Source organism: Penicillium nucicola (assembly GCF_028828085.1).
Source record: "Penicillium nucicola strain IBT 29836 chromosome Unknown utg000010l, whole genome shotgun sequence".
NCBI classification, from domain to species: Eukaryota; Fungi; Ascomycota; class Eurotiomycetes; order Eurotiales; family Aspergillaceae; genus Penicillium; species Penicillium nucicola.
Window position 1 is genome coordinate 1055939 of NW_026643134.1, and position 21318 is coordinate 1077256.

At 50.2% G+C, this 21318-nt stretch overlaps 7 protein-coding genes across 7 annotated transcripts; 3 read left to right on the plus strand and 4 right to left on the minus strand.

Annotated features, from left to right (window-relative positions):
* Window positions 1-43: 43 nt before the first annotated feature.
* Window positions 44-2119, plus strand: N7511_008942 (uncharacterized protein; the record flags this gene model as incomplete). Its single annotated transcript, XM_057131319.1, has 3 exons — window positions 44-127; window positions 177-341; window positions 395-2119. The coding sequence occupies 3 exons, from the start codon at window positions 44-46 to the stop codon at window positions 2117-2119; spliced, it is 1974 nt and encodes a 657-aa protein (XP_056979307.1).
* Window positions 2120-3785: 1666 nt separating this feature from the next.
* On the minus strand, window positions 3786-4819 carry N7511_008943 (cytochrome b5 reductase family protein; the record flags this gene model as incomplete). The annotated part of the gene is made up of 3 exons (XM_057131320.1): window positions 3786-4348; window positions 4410-4487; window positions 4546-4819. 3 exons carry the CDS (start codon window positions 4817-4819, stop codon window positions 3786-3788), a joined length of 915 nt encoding a protein of 304 aa, XP_056979308.1.
* Window positions 4820-5304: 485 nt separating this feature from the next.
* On the minus strand, window positions 5305-6070 carry N7511_008944 (uncharacterized protein; the record flags this gene model as incomplete). The annotated part of the gene is made up of 3 exons (XM_057131321.1): window positions 5305-5411; window positions 5465-5723; window positions 5786-6070. 3 exons carry the CDS (start codon window positions 6068-6070, stop codon window positions 5305-5307), a joined length of 651 nt encoding a protein of 216 aa, XP_056979309.1.
* A 1303-nt stretch (window positions 6071-7373) lies between these two features.
* On the minus strand, window positions 7374-9134 carry N7511_008945 (fungal specific transcription factor domain-containing protein; the record flags this gene model as incomplete). Its single annotated transcript, XM_057131322.1, has 2 exons — window positions 7374-8981; window positions 9027-9134. 2 exons carry the CDS (start codon window positions 9132-9134, stop codon window positions 7374-7376), a joined length of 1716 nt encoding a protein of 571 aa, XP_056979310.1.
* Window positions 9135-12605: 3471 nt separating this feature from the next.
* On the plus strand, window positions 12606-14175 carry N7511_008946 (uncharacterized protein; the record flags this gene model as incomplete). The annotated part of the gene is made up of 2 exons (XM_057131323.1): window positions 12606-13091; window positions 13141-14175. 2 exons carry the CDS (start codon window positions 12606-12608, stop codon window positions 14173-14175), a joined length of 1521 nt encoding a protein of 506 aa, XP_056979311.1.
* A 733-nt stretch (window positions 14176-14908) lies between these two features.
* Window positions 14909-17617, minus strand: N7511_008947 (condensin subunit BRN1; the record flags this gene model as incomplete). Its single annotated transcript, XM_057131324.1, has 3 exons — window positions 14909-16876; window positions 16927-17494; window positions 17544-17617. The coding sequence occupies 3 exons, from the start codon at window positions 17615-17617 to the stop codon at window positions 14909-14911; spliced, it is 2610 nt and encodes an 869-aa protein (XP_056979312.1).
* A 500-nt stretch (window positions 17618-18117) lies between these two features.
* Window positions 18118-21260, plus strand: N7511_008948 (sodium/calcium exchanger protein; the record flags this gene model as incomplete). The annotated part of the gene is made up of 2 exons (XM_057131325.1): window positions 18118-18321; window positions 18390-21260. The coding sequence occupies 2 exons, from the start codon at window positions 18118-18120 to the stop codon at window positions 21258-21260; spliced, it is 3075 nt and encodes a 1024-aa protein (XP_056979313.1).
* Window positions 21261-21318: the final 58 nt, after the last annotated feature.

Genomic DNA, 21318 nt, shown 5'->3' on the forward strand with positions numbered 1-21318 from the left:
CTTTTTGGAAGATCTTCCTTCCTATCCATTCCTTCAATTCAATATGCTTTGGGGTGCGCTATTACTCCTTCTCTCGAGTAATGTCGTTGCCGAGCGCCATGATGCGGACTTGATGTCCTTTGTGACGGTAGGGCTGAATACTGCCCTTTTTGACCGTGTTTCTGACATGTGTATAGCTCCCTGAGGTCCGAGCCTTAAAATGGGAGATCACTTACTATGACCGTGAGCGCATGGCCCCGGGCTACATTTTTGTTGCGCCATACGGTCAGATCTCTCCAGAACATCCCACACAAAAGTACCAACAGTACCAAGTCGGTCCTTATATCTACGATGACACCGGCGTATGTAGAGCCCAGGGCCCCAGTCAACATGCAACTGACGTTCCGCGCAACAGGTCTTGATCTGGGCTGGATCGCCCTTGTACGAGAACCAGAATACCTTTGATTTCAAGCCAGTACACAACATCGATAATGACCCGCACCTGTCGTTCATTGTGGGATGGGAATTCGACAATTCGAAGAAGGGCCATGGTGCGATCGTGAACAGCAAATATGAGGTGGAGAAGGAGGTCCAAGTCGTCAATGAGCTTCATGACTTCAACATGCACGAATTCAACATTTTAGACGGTGGAAAGACTGCCTTGGCCTGTACCTACCGCAACCAGGTGGTCAACATGGCTGATTTTGGTCGCCCCACGGAAGAGAGTTGGGTTGTAACTGGTGGATTTGTCGAGTTGGACGTGGAGACGAGTGAAGTGCTCGTCGAGTGGGACTCGTTCGACAAGATTGCCCTGCATGAGTCGAACATGTTCAATGCGTGGGATAACCCTGCCGGAGAGCCCGGTTGGGATTACGTGCATATCAACGCGGTTGACAAGAACGAGGCCGGTGACTATCTGATCTCCCTGCGCTTCACTAACACTATCTATTTGATTTCGGGTCAGGATGGAAACATCGTCTGGCGTCTGGGTGGATTGGAAAGTAACTTCGACCAAGACTTTACCTTCTCCAAGCAGCACGATGTCAAGTTCGTCTCATCGAACGGTACACACCACGTTATCTCACTCCTGAACAACGCCTCCGACGAACGGGGTCAGGATGAGAATGTTTCAGCCGCTTTGATTGTCGAGCTGGACACCACCGTCGTTCCCATGACTGCGAGGGTGGTCCGCCGTGTCAACCGCCCAGACAGCGGCCTCACCCGGCTCCGCGGCAGTGTGCGTATCCTCCCCAACGATAACATCTTTATTGGATGGAGTGAGCGTGGCTACTCCAGTGAGCACGCCCCGAATGGTGATCTCCTAATGACCGCCCGCTTCACTTCCGACCGGTACTCGACCTACCGCTCTTTCAAGGGCGAGTTCACCGGCCGTCCATCTGCTCCGCCCGATCTAGTGGGATCCGTCTACGGAACTGACGACGAGGACACAACAACCCTTCTCTACGTTAGCTGGAACGGTGCAACCGACGTCGTCAAATGGAATTTCTACGCGCAGGCCTACGACCGCGGCGAGCCCGTGTTCATCGGTTCTGTCAACAAGACCGACTTCGAGACCATGTTCATCGCCGACGGCTACATGGACTGGGTTTCTGCCCAGGCTATTGACGTCGATGGTAATGTCATGCACACATCCAAGACCATGCGCACCGAAATTCCCTCCAACTGGAAGAGTGCGGGCTGGGAAGGAAACGCTTCCGGACCTAGCCCCGACGACCCATCCATCATCGCCGCAGCAAACAAGGATCTGGACTCCGACAAAACTTCCGACAAAACCTCAGACAAAACCTCCGACGGCGATAGCACCATTGTCAGCGGTGATGAGTCCTCCGATCTAATCAACGACGGCACCTCGACCGACTCAAGCGGCTCCGGCAGCAAGAGCACGTCCCAATACGCCGATGCAAAAGAAGTTGCCAAAGCAGTATACACGGCCTACGACGTCATTCGCGGCGTCGGCAGCCTCCTAGTCTTCATCCTGGTATCTCTATCTCTCGGCGGTGTAGGCTACGCCATCTGGCGTGTCATTCGCGCTCGCCGCTCGCGCTCATACCAGCACGTCCCTTCCGAGGAGGGCCTTCCCACTGAATCGATTCACCTCACCTCCGCTCCCCGAGACTAAGCCGTTTCGCTGTTTCGTTTTCCATCCTGCATGACTAGCATTGCATATTGTGCCTGATTTCTGCATATAAATCTGCATGTACACCTGCATCTATATCTGCATGTGTATCATTTTGACCACCTTTCACTTTGCAACCTATATCCACTACGACATTGGGTTTACAATTTGGACATGAATTTACTATATACCACGTCTTTGGCCCGAGACAGAAAGAAAACCGATGACCGAAGAGTGAACAGAAGAAAAGAGAGGGATGGCTGAGCCCACTGGTATATATCAACCAGGTCATGATCGTTCCATGCATATCATACCCCCATTTGGCGTTTGTTTTTCTATTCTTGTTACTATCATATTTCCACATCGCCGGGCTGTGCTTGTGTGCGATCTTTGTTTGTTTCCTTTTTTTTTTTTGTCTATTTTGATGGGCTTTCAACTGGGGACTTGAACTACTTACACTCTGTTTCCGTTCTGTTCACATTTCTTGTGTAATATTATTTTTACGGGGTACCTGGACCCTGGGGGCTTATTTCGTTTACTTTCCGGAATCTATGTCTGCATATAATATGAATATATTTGCCACACTGTCGTTTCCGTTTTATGCTGGTATAAACTTCTGCTCAACGGTGTTCTACTGGATTTATCTGATTTCGGGACTGTGTTTCGTCTTTGCCTTACGCTTCCATCTCTGCAGATCTGTGGATAGACATGACGCACGAGGTATTGATTCTCGTTCGCGTTGTTGGATCCACTGCCCTTTCAAGCTTTGTGCTTTAGTTGACACGACGGTACTGTCTGAGGCTTGTTGTAGCTTGGCTTTCAAGCAAAGTAGATTCCTAATCACACATCTGGTATCAACGTTACATCAAACGTAGACCAGCTTTTACATGCCAGCGATTGTTTCGGTTCCTGTTCCCCTCTGGTTTTATGTCCTCTCCCACTCAAAAATGTCTCCTATCTGATCCTTCCGGTTATCCACATCGCTCACTATAGCATATGATCGTCACACCTCCCGTTTCGGAGCGGGGCCAATGGAGTCCGTAGCAGAATTGTGGAGTCGTGGTGGGAGCTAAGCATCAGACAGAGTGGGCGTTGTTCATTGCCATTAGGGATACATTCATGTGGATGGGTGTAATTCGTGTATAAGTGTGTTGATCTATCTCATGTTACTGTACAAGAGGGCCGAATCAAACAACATACAGGAATGGCTATTTTTGGAGTACGTGGCTCGGGTTGACGACTAGTTCGTCCTAACGGAAGGCCGCGTCATTATTGAAGCGGATACTTGGTGATCAATTTTGGAGTCTTGGCTGGTGGTTCCTAGAAGGCTTAGCATATTAAGTTAGGCTAACGTTAGTTTCTGTTTCTGATGTTAGACTGCGTGGGTCTCTGCTGGACAAGGTGAGAACACTGAGCTTGCTTCGGCTAAATTGTTAGGTCAAATGCCTGAGATGATTACCCTGTTCATTCTAAGATCCTACTAAGCATTGGTAATGATGAGAGTTTCATACTTTGACCTTAGACAATGTCTGTTGTCATGACCAGTCAAAACTTGAATTCGAAATCCTAAAAATAGAGCCTATGTATAGCAAATCAAACCACATACCTAGGGTACCGTATGAACGCACTGAACGCCTCCAATATACACGCCCGAACCAACACCAACACTCTAAAACCTAGAAACCTGATCCTTTCTCAACCCAAGCCTCACCAGAATCCCCTCCTTTCCCCACGACCCAGCCAAAGCCTCCTCCATCGCAGGAGGCCCACAAACAAAGACCCTGACATCCCCACCCGTAGTAATAACGTCTCTCAGAAGCTCCTCGGTAACATACCCCTTCCGAACCTCACCATTGCCATCCCCAGTGGAGATCCGCCCCGTAGGATGGCTAACCGTATACAGATACTCAAACCGATCCGGGAACCGCGTCCTAAACCCTTCCAACTCCTCCCGGAGAAGCAAATCCTGTTCGGTATTGACTCCAAACACAAGCTTGATCTTCGTCTTGTCTTCTGGGTTGTTGAGAATCCCCTGCACTAGCTGGTAGATGGGGGTTATCCCCGCTCCACCGGCTATAGCATAGATCTGGGGATATTTGTTCGGGGTCCAGGATTCGCCTTTGATCGCTGCTGCGAATGTAAGGGTATCACCTGGGACGAGAGAGTGGAGGTGGCTGCTTGCTTTGCCGTTTGGATATTTTTTAACCATCAGCTCGATATTGCCCTGTTGATCTGGTATTTCTGTTGTTAACCCTGTGTACTTGTTTGGGTGATGCGGTAGAACGAGACATACCCAGATCGCTGATGGGTGTGTATGGACGTAACACGGGGAACCATCGTCCGGCAGGGCGTGTGATTGTAAGGAGCGCCGCTACAGGGTGTTAGCAGATCCAACTTGGCCATGCGTATCTTTGCTGTGGTGTTCATACATGTCAGCGCCAATCCGCTTTGGGCGTTCTGGTCTGCAAACTCGAACACCAGCCGTTTCGTGTTATGGTTGACATCTTTTGCACTTTGGAGTCGGAGTGTCGTCAGACCAAATCCAGAGAAAACCTTTGGAGGTTCATTCGACTCTGCATGGCTGGTTGGTAGTATGAGCGATCGAGTGCAGTAGGCTCCTAAGCCGAGAACTACAAAAGCCGAGGCGGACTTGGTTGACAGGAATCTCGGAAGAAGGCGAGGTCTAGACATGACAGAAGACATGGAGTTGGAATTCAAGAAGGTCTTTTAAATCAAACTGCCATGCATTTAACTTATACGTGCAGGGCGATGAGGCGATGAAACTCCGCGAGGTAGACGCAAAACCCGTCGTCCAAAATCCGAGCGGATCGGCCAACAGATTCGGAGCTTCATTTTCAGCCGTTGACCGAATTGCCTGATGCTCGGTTTTTGTCAACGTCCGACCGGGTTTAGCGGTTTACTCTGGCACTTTGGGGTAAGTTTCTTTTATGTTGGTACTCAGGCTAATGGTAAGAATTGTCATTGTCTCGTTATGGGTATACCAGCAATATCGCGTTGGCCAAAATCGGTCGAAGTGAAAAATGAATCCATCCGACATGCTTGTGCTCATGGAAGTAAGGAAAAGAAGAGAAAAGAAAAAAAGGAGAGAAAAGAGAAGAGAAAACTCCGCGAAAAGCCCCTGCAGTGCGTCAATTCAGCCTTGACAAAGATCCCATCAAGCCCATTGTTCATTCTTTCTGCGGGATAGAATGAGCCTGCGGCACGAAACTCGCTTTGCCAGTCTTCTCGTTGTAGATGTTATATCCATAGTCGGCAGCATTGGGAGGAGTATACACTGAACAAGCATTTGTGAGCAACGAATACCAACCCGGGGAACCCAAAACTCACGATGAAGAGAAACAGCGACTTGATCACTGCTCGGGTTATAAACGCGATGCAAGCCGATGTCATCAGAGATATAGGCGACGTCGTTCATCACATGTCTCGAATCTGACTTGATTTCCAACGGTCCTGGGCAGTCGGACCCCTGATCAGGAATGTCATAGACGGTCTCTTGTAATGTACCCGCCAGGACCTTCATAATACAATGGGCATTGGCATGATCGTGGATGGGAGAGCCTTTCCCAGGGTTCCAGACGAGAAGGAGCTAGGATGAGATGTTAATTGCCGATGCGTGTGATGATCGTCTCTTCTGTTCTTCTCACTTACGATGTTCGCCTTGTGGTTGATGTTCTCGATTGCATTGCGGGTGTATGCTTTGCTAGGGTCGTTGTAAAAGTATCGAGCCCAGTCGTTCGGGTCTGAGATGTACTTCTTTGCTAGGGAGATGAGGTATTCGTTGTCCACGTCTGTGGAAGAAATACCACCACTCTCTCCGAGGTGGGATTTGATGTCTTGGACTAGATCTTCGAGATTATATTGCGGTGTGTAGTGCTTGTATCCCGGTGATAGACCCGTGCTTAAGGGTAGTGTAGGAATGACAGCGAATGACATGATGGTAGTAGATTGATTGAAGAAGAGTGGAGTGTGTGATGATGGCCGAAGACTGTGAGGTAAACAAGAGAAGTTATAAAGAGAACTACGGTCGAGACATGTTCTGAGACTGAGATCATGCTGCATATTCTCGCATTCCCCTGAATGCCCGTTTCAATCGCCGATTCATCCAACACCTTGCATTCCAGGGCCGCGGACCCATTTTCGTCTGGGCCAACGGTTCTCCAAAGCCTGACCGTTGGTCTTGTCGACGACGCTTTATTTGTGTATTTCTTTCAGGGTTGGCGTTGGCGTCTAGCGGTGGAGTTGGAGCTATGCATCCCCATGTTTACTGTGACGCTTGGCATGTCTCTTTTGGCCATCTTTGGACCATATTCTAGAGTTTTATTTTCAGAACGAGTGTGTTACTTGATTCTCAATTCGAGTTTATGGTTGAGACAGAGTTGCCAGACCAGACCAAACCACGTCTGAATCCAGGTGGTTTGCGCGTACGGGCCAATAACGCCATAGAAAGAATGATAACGCCATAAGTGTACCGCCAAAGTCCTCAAATCGAATTGCGAGGCGAATGTGCTGGTAATGCCATCACAGCTATCAAGGGCTTAGCTGGGGTTTGTATATGATATCTACACATCGGTCCAACTTAAACGGCAAACTATGAGGTAGACAACATGTGCTAAGATTCACCCTAACTCAACTCCGGTTACACCCGGATACTTAGCAAATTCAAAGTTCTACAGTACATGGAGGAATACTGGGTAACACCGCTCCCACATAGTGAAAGGGGTCTATCTCAAGTCCGAGGTGCACGAATGGTATAGATTGCTGATGGATTGGATGTATCCAATCAGAGTCTCGATATAACAAAACCCCAACCACACCGCAACAAAGACACATATCTGAACTGATAGATCGACGTGTCTGGACAATGCAAGTAGCGCCCAATGTCGTAGGACACAACAAAACATACGTACTACTGTACGTGTGCGCGTGAGGCTTCCGACTGGATCGCCGAGCGGGGAAGTTTATCTTGAGAGTGGCCAATCAGCGTCAATGATCGAATGCTCGGTCGGCGACTCAGACTCCCTCGTCGGCGACCGAACGAGTCTGCAAATCGGAGGTTCTGATAGATGTTTAGGCCCCTGCGATTACGTATTGGCAGCATTGATCCCGAGTCCCAAGATGCACTGGGTCGGCATGGCTACGTAGTCAGCTGCTGTTTACTTTGATTGTGAGGTCACTGATGTACATAGATCATATGAAGTGCAGGGACAGTGTCTAGCGCTGGTCCCAGGTATAACCGCTAATTGATATCAAAGTCAGGAATAGCACTGAAGAAGGAGGCATTGTAACAGGTAGGATCGATAAATGCGGAAGTGAACTCTGGCGGGGTGAAATCCTGTCCGTATGGGATGGCGGTGGCTGGGTTTGAGCTTGAGCTCGGTCGTTCCTGTACGTTAGGGGTTGAAACTGCGGGTGTGAATCGATGCAGAGGTTCGGCGTTCCATTTGGCCATGGAATCAGAGAGGATGTCAGATGCGGAGGATCGAAGGCCGTGGTAGACGGACTCGGCTAATTTCCAAGTTCGCTGGGTGCTTTTGAGGCACCCTAGGATGAGGGTGACTCGATTGCAATGGTGGTCAAAGCATTCCTCGGAATGGCTGGTCGAAGTGGCCAGCTGGATGAGTCCACAGAGGGCCAAGGCGGGAATGATGAAAGGAGTGTGTTTGGGGATATTTGGACAGACAGAGATGGAGTCGGAGATTCGTCTGGAGGCCTCGGTCGCTTTGATGCTGTGAACTAGGCGGGTAAATGTGGACGAGAGCTGACCTGAAAGCCCGGGCCAGAATCGCTCGTCAGGCTGGGATTGGGATAATACCGATGGAAAGTCACTGCGAGGGAGGTGTAGGAGCATGGCAGCATATGCGATTGTCAAGTGTGCTTGAAACATCATTTCATCGACGTTTCCATACGAATCAAGAATATCGAGCTTCTTGGGCGGAAGGTGGTTAATCCAGCTCACGAGTGCATTCTCGATGGCCTGAAGATGATCGCGGTGACTGTCTCGCAGTCGATTGAGGACAAGAACACGGCACAGAATGGTCGTGGCTTCAATCCGATAACTGAAAGATGAGAAGACTGGATCTTCTGCAGCAAGGATCCTCCGCTTGAACTCAATCATCATTCGTGGCTTCGTTACCTCACTTCCACTATTATATGCAGACTCCTCGCAGGGCAACCCCACCTCCGGCGAAACAGTGCTGCATCGAAGTGTCGTGGTCTTTAGAGAGACTGCCATGAAAATATCAGTCACATACAGTTCCCACCACGTCCTTCTCATGCTCTCTGCTTCGATGGATCTCTCCGAGATTGCCGATGAAGCGAATGACCATCGATTCATACCAAGCTCTAAAGCAATGTCAATAGCACTAGAGAAGGCTTCTTGTGCTTCCTGCCATTCATCACGAGCACAGAGAGCAATAGAATAGATCAGCCAAGCCTGGACCATGCAAGGTGATCGATCGGGGTTGATTTTCAGTTCGGCAATGACTTGGTCCTTGTGTTGCTGACTGGGGATAGATGCAACATAGTGAGAACCCACAAAGTTCACTGCCATCTGCAGAAAATGAGGGTAGTTCCGATCATTATACAACGAGCTGGGTACTAAGACTGGATGAGCGACATGGAAATTCTCGTAGTACAGTCGGGGTAGTCGCTCGTCGTAAAGAGGAGGTTTACTTGCAGGCTCGACCTGAGCGTGTACAGGAGAATTCCCCGTAATCATCACAGGCCATGGAGCTGGTTCGGTTGAAACATTCAGCACCGTTTGCCTGCCCGTCTGTGGCGTGTTCTCTGGGGTGGTCTGCACAGGGGTAATTGGCACAATGGAGACTGAAGGCTGATATCTGGCCTAAATCAAGATCAGAAAAAATATGCCAAGGATCGCCAAAAGCACTGACATTGGCTTGATTGTGTGGAATCGGAGGACGTTGATATGGTGTTTCATTTCGGGGTTTCTTGCGTCCGCCTCGACGAGACGGTAGATATTGACAGAGCAGCCCATTCTGGACACATCGCGAACACGATGGTTTGCTAGCATCACATTTTAGATGCTGCTTTCTACACTCGGTACAAGCAAGAGATGCAAGACCACTTAGCTTCGTTCTCGTTGTCATGTTCAAGATGATGCAAGGTAAAAGCTTCAAAGCCCGGGGTGGTTCGGCGTTTGCCGCCGGGCGGTCACTCAAGTCCCATTACATCACCTTTCTACCAAACATATCAACAGAAGTCACTGGTATGAATGAATTGCTTGATCTTGTTACATGAGATACCCGAAAGTATGATATGAAACTATTGTCATTAGTGTAATATAGGACATGGCGGACTAGGAAAGCAATCGGGCTACGGGCCAGGCGCCTCTGATAGGCGCCTAATGGCTCTCGATCGGGCGAAGAAACGGCCTGACCGTTGACCCCGTAACAGACAGGAGCTGGTTGCCTGGTACGTAGCAGATTGCTAGCAGACTCAGGTACACCCTGAGAGCATAGACCCTGCACCCGCAAAGATCGGGGTTTTGGTGAGTTACTAAGCGAGAACTGATGATTCATCCGATTCATTAGAAAGCCAAGAGTTTGATGCCATAGTAGAGGTTGAATTAGAGGTAAATTTTGATGTAAAAGTTGATGTAAATTCCAATACCCAAAAGCGCTTAAATCTAGATGCCGCTGGTGGATTAGTCAGATTTAAGTATGGCTTCAAGTTTCTAGATCAGCTTCCCTCATAATGGCTTCCACCGGTGACCGTCCTCGTCTGCCAGAAGTGAAAGCTACACTTGAAGCTGCCCGTGCGCGCGGAGCTGCATACCACTCTACGGAAGCGGTCATCTTTTGTTTTGAAAGTGACAACACCGGCGCGAAGGAAGATGCGCAAACGCTTGTCTGGTCCCTCAACGATGATGTCTTCGACATCCAGCCAACTACGGTGAAGCTGGAAGCAACCGATCAACTTCCTGGACTCACTCTCATGAAGACTATCAACGCCATTATCGAAAAAAATGAATCTACCCGGTCACCCACTACCGTCGCTTCTCATTCTTGCATACATCGGGCACGGTGTTCTTGATACCGCCAACGGCCTCTTGAAATTTGTTCATGGCTTCGGCCGGCAAAACATTCAATGACTGTATCTCCACAATAGTTACTTCAGCTCGAATTACCTCACCACCAATCTCGACATCCTGGGTATTCTGGACTGCTGCTACGCGGGAGCGACCCGCCAGAAGACCGAGCGGACATGCCAAGTCATTTCCGCATGTGGCCCAGACGAGACAACTTGGTCGCGATACGATGGTATTGCATCATTCACACGGCGGTTTTTCCGTGCAGCCAACAATCTCAGCAAGACTAAGAGGCCTTTTACTACGCAGTTACGCGTTGAAATAGTTGATACTTATGAATCAACCTCAGTGCTCTTTCTACTACGTATGCCTCATCCAACGTACTTACGGTTGTTCTCTACGGTGGAATTTTGCTTCATTGGAACGATTCGTGGTCCCTCCCTCGTTAACCTAGACAAGTACTTTTAAAGACTAATTTAGAATTGAATTCACTAAGACTAACGATCTATAGATGACCCTCCCCAGTCTATTCTTATTGCCAAAGAAACCCCTCGTCCTAGTTCTCAAAAGTGAGGATTCCTGTCATCCGTGGCTTAGGAGAGGCCAGAGAGTAAATAAGAAGACGGGCAGTCCGGAGTGGTGTGGGCTAGACCAATACCTTGCTAACCAACGCTTTACTTTCTAACAAACAACGGTTATACACTCACGTCTATGGTCCGCCAGTCTAGCAAAAAAACAAAAACAAAATAAAACTCTTTTTACCCACATTATCTTTTTCCTTATACCTCTCCACATTATCGGTCCTCTACGCATAGATCGTGTGACACGACGGGCTATTACCCTTGCCTAGCAGTTTCGGAATTATCGCAATGAATTAAGAAGAGTTCCCCTTACGGGGTCTCTAACACGATCGTAGTTAAACGAATTCGACTAAGGAGTCAGCAGTCGTATTACGGCCGTCCTTATAACTATTAAGACCACCACTAACTACGGCTGTTAAGGACCTAGTAACGGAGATATATCGAACCAAGATCTTTAGGCTCTGATTTGCCAACTCGATAGAAATGCTTCGTAGAATATAGCATACCTCAAGACCATGTGTACTGCAGAATTGCCTCGGTTAATTTACATGTCCGTAGAGGCAGCCACATCATTTCGCTTGGAAGAAGAGAAGGCACTTGGATCCCAATAGATCCCATGTAAGCCTATTTAGATATAATTAGGATACAGCTCGGCGAAGATGACATCCATTCCCTGCAGAGGTCACTATCAAATGATATACTTCCGGGACCAGGATAGCGCTGCAGAATGTGGCCAACCAGGACAAGCCCACTTGGCAAACCTAATTAGTTCCAAGGATAGATTGATTAATTCCAGGAGTTTCAGGTGGCTTGAAGGGGTTGTTTGGACTTCTTGTTGAGGATATTGGGGAGATATTGGGCCCTGTGGACTTAGATAATCACGAAGAGACCCCGACGGGCTACCCGTGGACTCTTATAACCGGGGCTACACGATTCCACATCACGCAGCATTCGATCATCGATTTCTTTCACCCATCGTCCAAATACTGGGATGAAGGTGAATATATGCGAGAGACTGCTTTATCACGGTGACCACCTCGCAGCGAACAGTTACGCACAGACCCCAGCCTCGCCTCTTTCTCGACCCGATTCAACGGTGCTTATTTAGGATGTGTGACTAGTTCAGTACTAGTAAGTCTCGCACTGGGGTTGGCAGGTATAATTATCCTTGACCTTTGACCCTGTCGCCTGCCGCTCCCAAACTCCAGCGGTTCTGCAGTTGGTCTGGTTGGCCAGACGATCGGCGGATTAGCGCCGGCCGGGGTGACGGAGGTGCATCGTGAGGAGCAAGCATGGCCATTGCAGCATCTCACTGGTCAGTCTCTCCACTGTGACAAGCTTGGCTGATCACCTTTGCCGGCCAGTCAGACTCTTCACTCAACGCCTCGAGGTACAGTGCACTTGCAGAGGCCTCGACTGGCTGTGCGTCTCCCAATCATGACCCTGGCCACTGCTGCTAATTCCCTCGCGGCGCTTACTCTGCGGAGTGACGAGAATCAATAGCCTGCATTTTCACCCCTCTCGGGCCATGCACTCAGCATTGATATTCAAGCCGCCCAGGGCTCTTGATTTCTGACCGTCTTCACTTTTTCCTTTCCTGACTCTCTGCTTTTGTATCGTGTACGCAGGCCTCGCACACGATATCGGTGATCTACTACAACTCTGATCTAGTTCAGCTGTTGTCCTACCCACTTGTGGCTTTGGAAATATTGGCTCGCCCACGAGTCTCTATATTCAAAGTAGTCAGCCTGTGAATTCCAACTAAAGAGCTGGTTCTCTTAGCCTAATTGTTCGAAGTTTGTTGATTGCCTCGGTTCGCCTGTTGATTATCGCTTCGATGTCAAACTTCGACAACAGTCACAACAATTCCCCCCAGACGTACGAGCCTGTCGTTCCTGTGGATCTCACCCGGGCTTCCTATCACAGCGCAATGGGTGCCCCGCCCCAACATACCGTCCAAGAGACTCGCAGCTCGTCTGAGACGAGTAATGCGTCGATCAAGAGTCCACGTACCGCTCGATTCGCCGAGGCCACATCTATCCACTCTCCCATCGAACGGACGGAAGCTGGTCGGTCACCCTTCGCTGATCCTCCCAAGTCCCAGGCGCAGGGTGGTGGTGTCGGTGATCTCGGCTTTGGCTATGTCGCGAACAACAACCTAGCTCAGCATGCAGATGACCAGGTTCCGATGTCGCCTTTCAGGCCTGATCTGAAGGTCCCCCAAACGGCCAAGTCACTGAACCCTCTCAGCCCAACCTTCCGCCAGGAGTATATGCTTGAGAAGCAAGAAAAGAAGGCTGAGGTTGAAAATGCCCGAGACCTGGTAAGAATGCCTTTGAAAGCAGTGACTACAATATACTCATCATTCCCAGAGAATCAAACTCCGCGTTCGTATCGCAAAGGTCTTCCTGCGATTCATCAATTTCGGCTGCAGTCTCATTGTACTGTCTCTATTAGCCGTGACATTGACCGTTTTCAACGCAACCAGGAGCCTGCCAACTCGTAACAGCCTCCCAGCCTGGGCAGAAGGGACGAACCCATGGGCTCAGTACCTCCTCTTGGGAATGTCCTGCGTTTCCCTCTTCGCCTGCTTAATTGTATTCTGGGCCTACCGCAAAGGTGGACACAAGCGCGCAGAGAAAGCAGCAATCTACTACACGAGTTTCTCGATCGCCTTCTTCGCCTTCAACTTGATCATGTGGGTTATCGGCGCTGCAATCTACCAACACTCAAAGGCAACAGGAAACAGCAAAGACATGTGGGGATGGTCCTGTGCACAGAACACCCGCGAAGAGCTCTACCACAACAGCGTCGACTACGCCCTCCTATGCCGTCTCCAGGACTGGGGCTTAGTCTGCGCCATCATCGAGGTCGTCATCGAACTCCTAGTGATAGTAATCTACGTCGTGGTCTTCTACCGCGTCTGGAGCAAGCGCAAGCTCATGAAATCCATGGACACTCGCGACAACGCCCGCTCAGATCTCTACCTCGCCCAATTGCGACTGCAATCAGCCCCGAACACCCCCGGCTTCGCAGGCTTCAGCTCTTACCCGCCCAAATCTCCCTTCTACGCCGCCGCCCCGGTTGATCCATACTCGGCCGCCGAGAAGGGCCAGGCTACCCAGACGCAGTACGCTTCGCCGGTCTCGCCTACACGCCCGACTGCGTCGTTCCAGCTGCAGGCACCGCCAATTCGTGTTCAGCAGGCCACACCCCAGACTGCACAGGGCGAGTTCTCGCCTCGTCTGTCGCATTCGCCGTCCCCGCCTCCTCCCCACCGGGCTCCTTCGCCGCCGCAGTCTCACTATGTCAATGCTCCTGGTGAGCAAACGTATGCTGCTGTGCCAATTCCTGGTGCTTATGGGAGTCCCATGGGCCCGACGTTCCCGGCTGCTGTACACAAATGAGTTTGAATGAATATACGCATATTTCTTTCCTTCATGCCATGCATTTTGCTGCTTGATTCAATCCTTTGAGATCGAGAAAAATATTCAAATCATGAAAAAAAAAAATTCGAAAAATCTGGAAAATACCTGTCATATGTGACCTGCTTCAAAATCAGATATATAGCTTCCTTGCTTTTTTCTTTTGTTCTCCTTATTGTGGAGTCTATAATGTACACCCTTGTGGCGTGTGGGAGTTTGGTGAAAGATACTGATACCTATTTGGACTTTCGTACAATTACACATACATATTTACATATTTTGCTATGCTTGATTTTCTATATAAAGTACAAGAATTCTTAAATAAATACTTGAGTGCACTGGGTTAGATATTATTTTTGCCCTAATTGACCTTCTTTGCCAACTCTTTCTCGTTCGTGTTCAGTGAACTTCACGTTGATCATAATCATTAAACAAAAGTGGACGTGCGTTAGAGAACTTATTACTATTGTTGTAGAAATTGAAGAACATTACATCTTAAATAGATTGAAAGAAGTGAATCATCAAATTGAAGGAATAGTAGACCCCGAAAAAAGACAAAGAGCGCCGCTCACTGCGAACAGGGAAAAGCAAACCAAAACGCCGCAAGGATCTACCATATCACACCGTTCTGTCCATCAATCGTGACCAACATGCATATCGTAGTGCTTCTATCCGAGCAAACTGTACATGACAACATGTGGGGAGGAGAGATACCTCACATTCCACCTTCTTCTAAAATAGCGTGTGTATCCCTAGAGACGAAGATCTCCTCTAGAGTAGCTGCATTGGCACCCATCTTGCTGAGATCACTCTCGAGAACGAGACCTTGTTCGTTGGCAAGATGAAGAAGGCAAATGAATCCGAATGAAGTACTAATATCCCGTAATGTCTCTGCGGGATAAACGGTCTTGAGAGAATTCATGATCTGCGTGAACCGTAAGCGCCCGGTATCTTTGCTTTCCACAGGCTCATCGGGGCTTTCAGCCTTTGGTGTTGCCGGCATAGGGACATCAGATTCGGTCTCAGCCTCGGTCTCGGGCTCGAGCGGGGCGTCGCTAGATACAGCGCCGGGTTGTGAAGCTGATGCGAAATCCACGGCGTCAACTAGACGTTCACCCATGCCCTTCCACATCTCCACCTTGAGACGGCGGACATCAACCTTCTTTGCAACACGTGCATACGCAACGTAATCCGGGCGTGCACGACGACCTCCCTGTGTGACGAGTTGTGAACCGTAGCCACCACCTGGTCGACCGGGGGTGGCGCCGACCATATTTAGTAGCGCACTAAGGCCAGTGGCACCACCTGCTTCGGCCGTTGCACCCGAGGTACCACCTGGTGGTGGTGAGAGCATCTCTCGAGCATCTGCGAACGGCAGGTTGTCATCGTCATCGTCGAGATCCATACCGTTAGGGAAAGCCAGTCCATCATCATCAGCAAAGAAGTTTGCATCATAGGCACCAGCAGCGCCATCTTCGCCAGCATTCTCCTCCGGCTTGTGATTTGCCCAGAATGCTTCGTCCATATCACCATTGCCTGATGTCAGGTCCTGGCGACGACGTTTTCCAAGAATCTTCTTCGAGCCCATCTTGGCCTTTGGCTTGAGGAACAATTGAAGTAGATTGCGTGAATTGAAGTGCTTGTCGTCTGGTAGCAGATTACGACCCTTTGTCTTCCATTGCGTCTTGGGTAATGAAATTGCGGAGTTGGAGCTAGCCGGGGTATAGATCAATTCAGCTATAGCAGGGTCGAGCGGTGCTGCGAAATCAATTTCGAAAGGTTCCTTTTCCTTGCGCTGTTTGGGTGCTGCGTTACTCGGCGCCGCGTGCTCTTTGATCCTGCGAATTTTCCAGTGCTCTGGGCCAGCCCAGTTCTTCTGTAGCGCATTGTCAAAGTAGCTCAAAATATTCTCGTGATCGCGATTATTAGGTTGGTGAGACATCGAGACGGCGTACGAATCCTCGTCACCCTCTTCACCCTCACCGTCGGCATTGTCTTGATCCATTCGGTGAAGTTTGAGCATGGGTTCTAGAGCAGCTTCACGAGCCCACACCTCTCCTCCGTCGCCGAATCCGGCGTCCTCGCTGAGATCAAAGCCAGCTAGAGTGCCATCGTCATCATCGAACCCGACGGCGTTGTCGTCGTCAAGCATGATTCCAGATGGATCATCAACCGGGACTCCGTCCTCATTGAGCTTGTCTTGTCGCCATTCTTCAGGAGCCTTGAGAAGAGGAAGATCCAGTGATCCACTGGGATCTCCCAAGTCTAGATTCTTGAGTGATGGACAAATATCTTGTTCTCCGAGGCGATCTAAGTCCGGGAAAAATTGGGTTGCTAGTGAGGCAAGGTCAATTTCTGTGTTGTTCTCAAAGGTCTCGCTTGCTGCTGGCTGCGGAGGTTTCGGCTGGTCCTCTGTCTCCTGCTCCTGCTCTGGGTCTGCAGACTCCTGGCGGTCATCATCGGCTGTCTTGGCATTGTCGTCCACAGCATCATCACTGCTGTCAAACACAATTCTCCCATGGCCATCAATGGCAAGGTGGTTCAAGAGCAGGCCCTTCGCACCTCCTTCATCGAAATCCGCTGATGCCTTCTTAAATAGCGGGTCCACGGCAAATTCGAGTTCAAACTTCTTCAGCTGCAGGGAGGCAAATGATGGTGCGAGGGTGGTCTCGTGAGAGCGTGTCTAAACCAAGTCAGCATAATATTATACTTCCAGTCTCATGATCAAAATACCTTCTTCCGGGACTTGCGAGGCTGACCGTCCTCGCCTTCTTCATCTTCTTCACCTTCTTCTCCCTCCTCCCCACGACTTCTCTTATCGCGGCTATCAGCCAATCCACTCAGAAGTTTTCCGGTCTCTGTCGCGACACTATCCACTCGGCTGGTATAGATCTTGACACACCCATCAAGAGTGCAACTGGCTTTTTGGAAGTTAACACCATCTCCTTCCTTAAGGAGGGACATGTCGTGAAAGTAGTCGATAAGCGCAAAGTTCCAGGAGTTGTTCGCATTAATCTTGTTGTCGGTGGCCATCTTCATCCACTCCTCAAAATTGGCCAAAATAGGCACTCGCTTCATCGGTGTCACTGCGCGACCATTGACATCACTCTCACGGGCCCGGTGACTAGACCCACGGGGCGTCGTGGGACTCTCGCTTCCCTCGCGGTTGTAGCTGGTGTATCGGCGGGGTGGCATAGGCGTCTTGACTGCTGCTTTGATCTGACTCATTTGGCGATCATGCAGCGCTTGGCGGGCCTCCTTGCGCGCGGCCTTCTCGCCCATGTCATCGTTGAGGGGTATCCTGATATGATCAGTTTACTGTCGGGATAAGCATCCGGGGGCTCACGTACTTGACTGGCGAGTTCTTGTGGGGGGTCGAGGTGCCGCCTGAGCGGCGATGTATCTTGTTCGCGACACGCGGCATGGTTGCGGTTGCCCCCTATAGGGGTATCGATAACGTCGAGGTGGAAAGATTGATGGAGAGGGGTTGAGGTCGACTCACAACAAATGGGGAAATCGGCAAAACAAACATACGGTTGGCCAGAGATACCAGTGGCGCATCTCATCACGTGTGTCTATCTATGCCTGATACTCAAGGCTAACTATGAAGCCTAATGTTCGATAGAAGGCAACTGGCTGTTCCTCTTGTACTCGTCATTCTTTCCCAATCCTGCTCTTGTACACCTAGACTCATCGCCATCCACTGCTGTATACAGTCATTCTGCATATATCTGTGGCTTGACGGTGCTGCGATAACGATCGGACTAAGCCGACTAAGCGCATTGGCCCACACCTGACATCACCGCGATCACCGTTCTCACCGTGCCTCAACTGTTCGGTTTTCTATAAGGTCTCCAATGTCGATAATTTTGATATAACTTGGTGTATACGTCCCTCCACGATGCTGCGGCGCTCCACGCCACAATGAATCAGCTGCCACCCTTTCTGCAGCTTGCCGTTCGCAAGAAACCTCGATACTCAACCCGACCATTCTACACCACGTTGCTTGTGTTCACAGTCCTAGGAACCGCAAGTCTGATATTTTCAGGAGCAAATAGACCAGGTCTTTTTGCTCAGTCGAGTTCCACAGCAGGGATAGATCTCCTCAGGCGAGGGGGCGAACCTGAGGTACTATTCCATCGAAACTACTTTCCTGTGTGATGGCGCCAAAGGCTAATGTTTTGTATGACTTATAGTGTCGCTCGGTTCGCAATGTGAAGGATCAATGTGCATTTGTCCGCGCCAACTGTCCCGATCACGAGGATGGATTGATCTCCTACCTCCAACTCTATTACTGCACACTGGCGGATGCGAAATCGGTGGCCTTCACTATTTTAATTCTCTGGCTCGCGCTTCTCTTCAGTACTATTGGAATCGCAGCAAGTGATTTCTTGTGTATCGATTTGAGCACATTGGCCAGTATTTTGGGATTGAGCGAGAGCCTGACGGGCGTGACCTTCCTCGCATTCGGCAACGGAAGTCCCGATGTGTTCTCTACGTTTGCCGCCATGCGGTCGAATAGCGGAAGCTTGGCAATTGGAGAGTTGATTGGGGCTGCGACGTTCATTACCTCGGTTGTCGCGGGCTCTATGGCTCTGGTTCGGCCGTTCAAAGTCGCGCGTAGAAGTTTTGTCCGCGATGTGGGCTACTTTGTGGTTGCCGTTACATTCAGCATGTTTTTGCTGGCTGATGGGAAACTTCATGTATGGGAGTCGGCTGCGATGGTATGCCTATACGTTTTCTACGTTTTCATGGTCGTGACCTGGCACTGGTATTTGGTTCGACAACGCCGAAAGAACGAGAGAGACATTGCAGCGCGAGCCCATTTCCACATACCCGAAAATCAAGAACTGGAAATTGAAGAGGCCGAGGAGGATGATCCCGGTGTGGCCTCTGAGTCACGGAGTCTACTTCGCGGGGCCTCGACGGAGGATTTTGATCTTTTGGAGCGTGCCGAGGCTGTTCCTCTTTGGAAGGAAGAGGATGACGAAGATGATGAAACTCGAAATCGGTATCTAGCTGAGATTCGCGACAACATGCACGTATATCGCCCCATGCGATCAAGACGCAACACGATCAATCCCATTCGCCCAAGTCTTGTCGGTGCATTGGAGTTTCAATCTGTGCTTAATGCACTCCAAAAATCAAGGAATACTCATCTCAACCCAACAATAAGTCTGAGCAGCTATTCAGATGATGGCGAGTCGGATTTCGATGCGCGCTCAGTAGCGTCCCATCCTCGTGTCAGTCGGCCATCCGCCAACGACCGCCTGTCACCTAATAGTGCTGCGGGTTCTTCTCGGGTTCGAGCCGTGTCCGCAAATGATGCCGACGGCTTGAAGCTGGATGCCAGTATCCTGGAGCATCGCCCAAAGCAAGGCCCTCTTCTAACCGTGAGTGGGCCCTCTTACGAAGATACTCCCGGGCAAAACGCGATGCAGGCTCGCCAGCTTCCTCGTATCGATACTGGGCTGGCATTGACAGAATCCCCTGTGAATTCTACACTTAACTCGCTGAGTCCAAGCCCGGTTGTTTCAGGTCCCGCGTCCCCAGATCTTCTCGCTCCCTCGGCTGCTTTTCAAGCTCCCAATTACCAAGCTACAGGAGCACATGAGCGTTCCCCAATGTCAGTATCCCCCGGTGGTGGCACCGCAAACAGTTATCACTCCGGCTATGGTTTAGAGAGCCCTTCAATGCCTTTCCCGTCCTTTACCGATTTCCCGACCACTACATCACGGCCCCCCAGCATTCGACTCCCCAATTCCGCAAGTCCTTTGGAACAGCTTCATGTCCAAGATGGGTATGATGAAATTGCTCATGTAGGCCTTTCTTTTCGAAAACTCTCAAGGAAATTTTGGCCTGACTCGATTCCCCCTCCCCAGCAGATTGGTTGTACACTCTTCCCGACCTTGGCAGGCTGGAAATCTAAGAATATCTGGGAGCGCCTTCTGGGCTTGATTGCAGCCCCCAGTGTTCTGCTACTTACCCTCACGGTCCCAGTGATTGAGCCTCAAGGTCCCGAGACTGTAGACCCAGACCCACTGCCCTCAGTGATCATTCAGGATGTTGGTGACGGGGAGAACCCTTCCCCGAGAGTGAGACTTCCTGCCGACAGTCCAATCCTTATTCCTATAGAACATCACCATGCAGGGTCTGTTTCGAATGCTCCAACACACCCTCACCGCAAATCCACACACGGACACATTGGCCGTCCACGGTGGGACTCGGAACTCCCAGCCGCACCACCGGCAGCCGCAGATTGTCCCGTCCAGGCAAAGGATTGGAATCGCTGGTTGATTGCAATCCAGCTCTACACCGGCCCCTTCTTCGCCGTCCTCATAGCTTGGACAACCGTGGACGAAGACCGCCGACTCCGAAACCTCATCCTCCCATCTCTAGTCTCCCTCCTCTTCTCCTCAGTCTGCCTAACAGCCCTGATCATAAGCACCCGTCGTCAAAATAACCCCCGACGCGCAAGTGGAGACGCCTCATTCCCCTTCCTCCAACAAGAAATCCAACCAAAACCCCACACCCTGCCAAACCAATGGCGTCCTTTCCTCTCCCTACTAGGCTTCCTAGTGGCAATCTCATGGATAGCAACAATAGCCACAGAAGTTGTCGCCCTCCTCAAAACAATCGGAGTCATCCTCAACATCTCAGACTCCCTCCTGGGTCTAACAATCTTCGCCGTCGGCAATTCCCTCGGCGACCTGGTCGCCGACATCACAGTCGCCAAACTCGGATACCCAGTCATGGCTCTGAGCGCTTGCTTCGGTGGACCAATGCTCAACATTCTCCTGGGCATCGGCCTGGGTGGTCTGTACATGACCATCAACAGCGGGAATGGCAGACATGACGAGACTGTCGGGTCCGTGAAGGTTCCTTATGATATTGCTATTTCCAAGGTTCTCGTGATCAGTGCCGCCTCGCTACTGGTCATACTTGTTGCTCTTTTGATTGTCGTTCCATTGAACAAGTGGAAGATGGATCGGAAGATTGGCTGGGGTCTTGTTGTTTTCTGGTGTGTCAGTACATTAGGCAATGTCATTGTAGAGCTTTTTGCTTGAGGTTGTTGTTCAAGATGGGTGGTTTTTGTCTGTTGTCTATACTGATGTTGATGCTGGT